The sequence below is a fragment of the Gavialis gangeticus genome, unplaced genomic scaffold (genome assembly GCF_001723915.1).
Source record: "Gavialis gangeticus isolate Ggan-Ray unplaced genomic scaffold, GavGan_comp1, whole genome shotgun sequence".
Taxonomy (NCBI): Eukaryota; Metazoa; Chordata; order Crocodylia; family Gavialidae; genus Gavialis; species Gavialis gangeticus.
In genome coordinates this window covers 47,652,050-47,660,125 of record NW_017729027.1, presented here as the reverse complement: position 1 = coordinate 47,660,125, position 8,076 = coordinate 47,652,050, and the positions used below count along the sequence as shown (strand labels likewise).

The 8,076-nt window shown below is 46.1% G+C and overlaps 1 protein-coding gene across 1 annotated transcript; it reads left to right on the top strand.

The window, feature by feature from the left end:
* Positions 1-1,942: 1,942 nt before the first annotated feature.
* LOC109299834 (olfactory receptor 1052-like) lies at positions 1,943-2,899 on the top strand. Its single transcript, XM_019520342.1, has one exon. It carries the CDS (start codon positions 1,943-1,945, stop codon positions 2,897-2,899), a length of 957 nt encoding a protein of 318 aa, XP_019375887.1.
* The last annotated feature ends 5,177 nt before the right edge of the window (positions 2,900-8,076 follow it).

Genomic DNA, 8,076 nt, shown 5'->3' with positions numbered 1-8,076 from the left:
GCCCAAAACAGGACCTTTTATTCCAGGGACCAGAATTCCAGTGCCAAATACAGTGGAAGAATTACTTTTCTAGATTTGCAAAAGACACTCCAGTTAATACAATCCTGTATATGGCTAGGCTTTTTTTTTTTTTTTTTTAAACAAGAGCACACCATTGGCTCATAGTTCTGGTAAGTTATTTTTTCTTAGTAACTGTTCCCATTGTAGTGCACACAAGACAGATAAGAAATATGGAATAGAAATCATAATGGAAAAAAAAGACATGATCAAATTACATAGTATGCTGTGTGCTAGATAATATAGATCTTGATTTGCAAGCAGTTATTTGCTGGGAATAATGTTTACAAATAAATGATACTCCTGAGTCATGCATAAACCTTCATGTATGCTTTACATAAGTAATGAAGAACCTTGATGCTGTTGTAATAAACAATGTAACAGGAAGAACATTTGACAATTCAGATGCTTCCCATCAAGTATCCAGTAGATTAGAAAATCTTCCACCACTCCTTACCATATTGGAAAACTCAGAATAGGTTGACACACATCCCTAAGAAACCTGAATAGGAATAAATTCCAAATGTCATTGTCCTACTGCTACAGTTTATCATGTAGATTTAAATAAATAGAGAGCCCAATTCCGCATTCCATGGCATGAGGCATGAGGGTGAAACATGAATGTCTTGTCAATCCCCAGGATTTCCTGGTATCCAAAGTAAAACAAAACCCCAAATGCATATACCAATTTAGTTTACATCTTCTGTGACATGACTCCTAAATATAGCAAAATACTTTTAAAGTGTTTATGAATTTGGTCTGGAGGCACAGCAATACTTTATAACTTATATAGGCATCACTTTTGCTCACCAAGTGTGCATTTATAGTGTTTTGGCATGAAATTCCCATCAGTGGGAGGCAAACAGAGTGATGGCTTTCAGAATCCCACGATCTTCATTTTCCCTTCCAAGGTGCCAAGGTACTGTTCAGATAGTTTTGTAACCAGACGACAGACAGTTGCTAAGGGGCTGGGCCCATAGAAAAGTATTCTTTTAGAGTTTTGTTGTGAGGTTTTAACCAACCAAGAAGGAAGTATCTGTTTTGGTTTGGTTTGATTTGGTTTGGTTTGGTTTGCTTCGCTTCGCTTTTTGACATTTGCTATATTTGGTTCACAGCGCAAAGATTTTCTAAGGGGTTAAGAGATGCATATTTTTAAATGATGATTCATATTCTGCAGAACAGAAGGTTAACTAAAAATTTCAGTGCCATAGTCAGAGATGCTGTCAAGCACTGGTAAGGTGGAGTGGGAAGGGACTGAGCACCAGAGAACAGGGGTTTGAGGTGAGAGCCATTAGTTCAATATGGAAATTTATGGTCCCTGGCTGCTACTGTCTCTGTACAGGCTCCTCAGGCAATGCCAATATGGCACACCTTCTAAACTGATACCTGGAATTCAAATTCTGCTTAGTCCATCCTAGTTACCCTACTGCTCCAGAAATGAATTCTTTCATGGTGCATAGATCTATATGTTAATATAATTGGAACTAGTACAATAATATGGATGTTAGGAGCAACAGGTTCATAGCAGTCATTTAGTAACTAAAATGGGACAGGGCTATTACTTTATATTTGCAAAAAGAATAATTTAATCAATCAATACATTATTTTTATGTTTATTGTAAAATAATATTTTAGTTAACACTTTCTCTTTTCTGCTTGAAATCTGAACATAGTAGTGATAATCCTGAAATAAAGTCATTTTGAACAGCTATACTGAACAAAAGACTGTTATTGACTAGAGAGATCCCAAAAAAATGACTCCTATGTGAATCTAGCCCAAATATAACTACCTATATTCTTTTATATAGGTCATCTTTTTCACATTGCACCTATTTATGACAATCAATTCTTCTTGAAATTTTGTCTTTCTTCCCTTTCTTCAGAGATGAACTCTGCTGGAAAGATGAGAATAGAGAACAGAACCCAGGTGTCTGAGTTCATTCTCTTGGGATTCACTGATCATCCTGATCTGAAGATATCTCTCTTCATCCTCTTCTTGTTGATTTATCTACTCACGCTGATGGGCAATCTTGGCATAATTGTACTGATTAATGTTGACCCAGTCCTTCAGTCTCCCATGTATTTCTTCCTCAACAATCTATCCTTTATTGATATTTGCTATAGCTCCATCATTACCCCCAGAATGCTGTATGATTTCCTTGTAAAAGGCAAAAACATTTCTTACTCAGCCTGTGCCATCCAAATGTGGTTCTTTACGCTCTATGCTACTGTTGAGTGTTATATCTTGGCAGTGATGGCATATGATCGTTTCATGGCAATCTGCAAGCCTCTGCTCTATACAGTTGCCATGACCAAGAGATTTTGTGTTCAGCTTGTGGCTGTCTCCTATCTCATGGCTTTGGTAAATGCCCTTGTCCATACCAGCTGCACTTTCAGACTCTTATTCTGTGGCCCTAATGAAATCAGCTCTTACTTTTGTGACATTCCTCAGTTGTTGCATCTCTCTTGCTCAAACAACTACACGTCCCAAGTGGTACTCTATGTCTTCTCATCTTTTGTGGTGGTAGGGAATGGAATGATTGTGCTCATTTCTTATGCCTATATTGTTACAACCATCCTAAAGATGAGAGCATCCACAGGCAGACACAAAACCTTCTCCACTTGTGCCTCCCACCTGGCAGCCGTTGTGCTCTACTATGGGACACTAACCTTCATCTATGTCCAGCCTGGAGGGATGGATGCAGTGGAGCAAGACAAGCTGGTCTCTGTGTTTTACACTATTGTCATCCCCATGCTGAACCCATTGATCTACAGCCTGAGGAACAAGGAGGTGAAGAATGCCATGAGGAAGCAGATAGGCAGATTTTTTTTCCATTGGTGACCACAGTTGTATGTATTCAGTTGCTGCTGGCTGCAGTTTTGCACCTTGAACCCAGCAAGTTTCACAGACTAAACAGTACTGGAGAAGGTCAGCTATTTATATATTTTAGTGATTTAGAGATTGACACTTCTGGATACGGCAGGATATAAATCTCTTAAATAAATAAGTGTAAGAACGATGGTGATTTGCCTAAATACTAGACTGGGACTTGGGGAGGCCAGTGGTCTAATGGAATTTGGGGGAGTTGCTTTGTAAAATTTTCAAATGCAGCTGAGTGATCAAGACAGTTTAGAAATTGGAACTGTGATGTATAAGTCAAATGGGCAATTCTAAAAAAAGTTACCCTTTTCTCTCCTTGTGCATTTTTTGTTGTTGTTATTTGTAACTTTTCTCCTTTTGAGGTAAATTTTGAGTTTAAAATCTCTTGATGCATACATAGTATTCAGATAATAGAGAGATAGCTATAGAGGGAGACCTACAAATCAATTGCTATGAATGTCATTCCCTCTAATACAGTCTGTAGAAGCCCTCATGCATCTTTTCTCCATGGCAATGTAATATGACACATTCATAGTGAAAGGGATGTGTGAACTTCCTTTCTCTTTTGCACCTAAACCATGTACCCAAACTCATGTGGGATGATTTATATGCATCCTTAAGTGCATTCTTCTCCCTTTCCCTTAGACTCTTTTGGTTCTCCAGTGTCCAGAACTGAGCTATACTGCACAGTAACCTCCAAGGAGGTCCAACAGGGTCAGAAAACAGGATTCAGAATTATGTGGATGGAGATATCGAGGCAAGACCAGGAGCCCAGAGAATGGTCAGGAGTGAGGGTGGGCACTATCCAGCCTGATCCCCATCCTCCTTCATGAGGATGAGTCCAGCTGGGGTCATCTCCCATTCAGGGACCACATGGTGGGCAAATGAGTGGTGAGTGGCAGCCCAAGTGGGCAGCCCAGCTTCTGGGGGACCCAATTTAGAAACAGGGGCAGGGGTCCATGGTCACAGCTGGTGTCACTAGACCTACTCCAAAAGCCCACTGGGGAGCTTGACATGGGACCACAGGGAGCTAGTCAACAGGTGGGGCTGGAGGCAGGGCTGGGGCTAGCAGTTAGGTGGTGGGTGACTGCCAGATGGTTGCCAGATAGTAAGCAGGACTGGAGCCCTGGGCTGGGCAGCAGGCAGCTACCAAGTGGCAGGCAGGGCCAGGGATGGGGCTGGATGGCAAGCAGCATGAAGGTGACTTCCAGGGCCAGGGTACTGTCCAGCACCCAGTGGTCTAGCTCCATGGCTTCCACTGCCTGTGCCACAATGGCAGCCTGCTTCTCCTGCACCTCCAGCATCCTCTTGACTAGGGCAATGTACCTCTCCTCTAGGGCAAGGACCTTGTCTTGGAAGGTGAAGTCCTCTTGGTCCCTCTACTACTCATGCACGACATCCTAGGCACACCAGGTCCATAAGCTGCTCCTATACCATGGTGACCAGCTGGTTCAGCAAGAGGGTGCAGCCTTGAGTGCAATATTAGTGGAAGCGGCATATTTGGAGGGCACCAGACTACAGTGGCAGTGTCTCTGAAGGTGCATTCCTGGTGGAGTCTGGTGCCTCTCCCCCACATGCATCTGCTGGACCTATAGAGCAAGGGCAGAGAGGTTCTTTGTGAGAGTTTGTAAGATTTCAAAGATATCATGCAATGTATTGAAGAGCTGTGTGGTGCCTAGCCTCATATCAGGGATTGTTCACACACAGGTGCCTAGTGACCATGGTAAGGTGGCCAGGAAAGCCCTGCCATAGGCAGCCACTGGCTGAGCCCTCTGTCCCCACACCTTCCACAGGGGCAGGAAGTCTTTTTGGCACTTGTCACAGGCAGCCTGTTTCCCTGATCCCCTACCCAGCCTGGGCCAGGGCTGGCTCCTGGCAGCAGCTGCCATGGCTGCTCTGAACCAACTCTCCCTGCTTCTCTTCCTGTTGGCCAGGAAGTTTGCTCCCATGGCACCAAGTCTGCACTGGCTGGGGTCAGGGGTTGAGGGGCTCCCGCCTGGCTGGGATGCAGAGCTGGTGATGCCTCCACCCCCCCCCCCATCAGGCCTCTCCATCCCTGGCCTGTCCTTCCCAATGCAGGTGTATGCCTGAGTTGCTGAGGCAGGTGCTGGCCTGGGCTATCCACACTGAAGGATAAGGATAAGGAAAGCACACTGCTGCTTCTGGCCCAAGGGACCCTTCTCCAGTGAATCATCCTCAGGAATGACCCACATCAGGGGCTCTGACAGCTTGTTTTTGCTCAAGTGGATGTGTTGGCAATGGGCTTCATCCCTGGACAGTCCAGCTCTGGCATTCAGAGCATAATCCTGCAGGCAACCCCAGACTGGCAATTATGATACATCATGTAGACTCACTAAGTCTGCATGGCCTTCACCTTGATGTGGCACTGCCTCCTGGAAAGATCATGGCCGTGCTTCCACATGTGAGCCACCATGTCCTCATAAATGTGAGCGTTCGACTGGGTACCCCAGCCAAACTATCTCTGAACTTCAGCTTCACCCCAGACCACAATGAGATTGGTAGTCTCCCTTGCTGCCCAGCTTGGGCCCCAAGCTGCTCTCCCTATAGTCACAGATACTGCCATTACCAAAGCTGTCTCTGGCAGGGACTCTGGATGCTGTCAGATTTGGGCATGTACCCACAGCAGATGGGTGCAATGCCCAGAGGCCAGGCAGCTGCAGGCACATATCCTTAGGATCTGTGGCCTGCAGGACTGCTGGAGCCAGCACGTGCCTGCAGCATGGGAAAATGGTGCCCATGGGATAGAGGGCAGCTGTCAGAGGCCTATGGGTCAGGCCCTGCTGCAGTTAGTACATGCCCACCACACCAGCACACAGTGCCCAATGGCAGGCATCAGCTTGCCCAGGACCCATGGGTCAACCCAGGGTTCTAAAGGACAGCCAGGGACTGATAAAGAGCCATCCCTGCCCTATGACTAGATGGACTCCCAGCCATGTTGCTCTGCCCCTTGCAGGAAGCTGGCCCCGAGCTGGTCTGACTGACCAGGAGCAAATTTGCTCCCAGTCAGTGTCTACACATACATTACTCCACATTAAATACAGGTAGTAGTTTTAATGTGCATTAGCCTATTTTACTGCACGGTAGCTCAGTTTACAGTTACATAGTGATGCTTTACTGCCCGTAGTTTAATCCACTGTACAGTAAGCAGTCTCATGGTGACACACCTAAGAAAAGTTAAAGTAGCCTCAAAACTGTTCTGTCTTATAAGAAGCATCAAACCAGTTCCGTGTTTTTCTGGAAATTAGGAAAGCACTAAAGTGGCTGATTGTCACCGTTGCCACATCCCTCAAGTTCCACATAGTGTTCATCTAGGACAGGATTGGGCAATTATTTTGACTGAAGGGCCACCTAACAAGTTTTGGGGACCTGTCAAGGGCCACATCCATCTCTGTCTCTTGCTCTCTTTTTCTTCTCTTCTCTTCCCTTCTTTCAGTCTCTCTCCTGCTCCTTCCTTCCCCCACCCCTCCCTTTCTTCCTCTCTTCCTCCAGAACCCAATCAAAGCTGTATTTCACCAGGAGCCCTTATGCTCAGCTGTGGACCCAGACAGAAGTCCCCATTTGGGTCCACAGCTAAGTGTTGGGGTTCCTGATGAACTATAGCTTTAGCTGGGTTCTGGAGGGAGATAGAGGGAGATAAGGAGGGAGAGGAAGGAGGGAAGGAAGGAGTAAAAGAGAATCAGATAAAAGAAAAGATACAGAGAGAGATGCTGCCATCCACCTAGCATGGCACAGTCCTTGCCTGGGTCCACAGCTGATGCTGCTGGCCAGTTCCAGGTCGGGGCTCCAGGCAGGAGCTTCCATCATGCCAGAAGGGTGGTGGGTCACCTATGGACATTACTGGAAGTTTCTGCACTGGGGCTCCAAAACTTGCCCACAGTGTCCGCAGCTGATGCCCACACCCCACCCAGATCCACAGCTGATGCCTAATACTGCTGGGTAGAAGCAATACTGCTTGCCTGCCTAGTACCATGCAGAGCCCAGAACCACCAGCTGGCCATGGGCCAGATCCAGTGAGTTGGTGCCTGTCCATCCATTGCACAGATAAAATCTGTTGGTGGGCTGGATCCAACCTGCAGGCTGCATTTTGCCCACCCCCGATCTAGGGAGAAGTCAAAGTTTTGGGCCATTGCTTTACACAGTGGAGAAGTGAGGGAAAAATCTGAGAAGATGGATTTACAATAGCTCACAAAATGGCATCACTTTATTGGCTAATTAGCACACGCTAGCAGCCTCGGTATCATGTGTATTCAGTATCGCCGCACTTCAAAATAGCAGTGGGGATGCATAAACTAAAGCTTCTTTAAAGAGCTTCAGTTAAAGTCCCCCTCCCCCCACGCCCACCCCCACACCATTTTAAAGCATGAGACATGGAATACATGAGACTCTGCAGGAGCTTTAATTAGAGCAGCTCCCGAGAGCTGCTCCAATTAAAGTGTCCTCCCTGCACCCTGGAGCATGTGTCAAGACACCCCATGATATATAACTATTTGGTTTAGGCATTAGGCTTCAAAATAGGAGATACAGGTTTGAATTATTTGGGGCTTAAAAGATCATTAAACACATTTTTTTCCCATTCTGATGTGTTCTCTAAACACTGAGGACTGAATAAAGGGGGAAGGTAAGGGGGAGGCACCATTTTCCTATCTTCATGTTTGAAAGTAATCCCAAACAGAAGTAACCCCTCGCTGTAGGTCAGGATAGGTGCCAAAGTCCTGAATCCTCTCTCCATGACACCAGAATCCTCAATTGTTCCTTCCTGCACCCAACTTTGTGCCCCACCACTCAAAGAGATCTGAGCAAGCACCCCCATACCATGCCCCAGCCCTTTTAGAACTCTCTGCCTGCACCCCCACACTCAACACTAGCACCCCCAGAAAACCTTGCAAGCACCTCCCATGTACCTCCTCATCCCCAGTTCTCCGTACCTGCACCCTCACTTCTTGCCCAGGTACACCAGAAGTTCCCATCATCCACCACACTCTGCCCCAGTACCCCTAGAAATCCATGTTTATACCCCCTGTCCATGCAGCAGCATCTCCAGAATCCTTCCTGCAAACTCACTCCCTGTGATAATCTCCCTCCAGAAATTACCTGCCCGTACTCTCCACCTCATACTC

What these genes read in the sequence shown, in the direction of transcription:
- LOC109299834 (XM_019520342.1), top strand. Translation starts at nt 1,943, where the DNA reads ATGAACTCTGCTGGAAAGATGAGAATAGAGAACAGAACCCAGGTGTCT.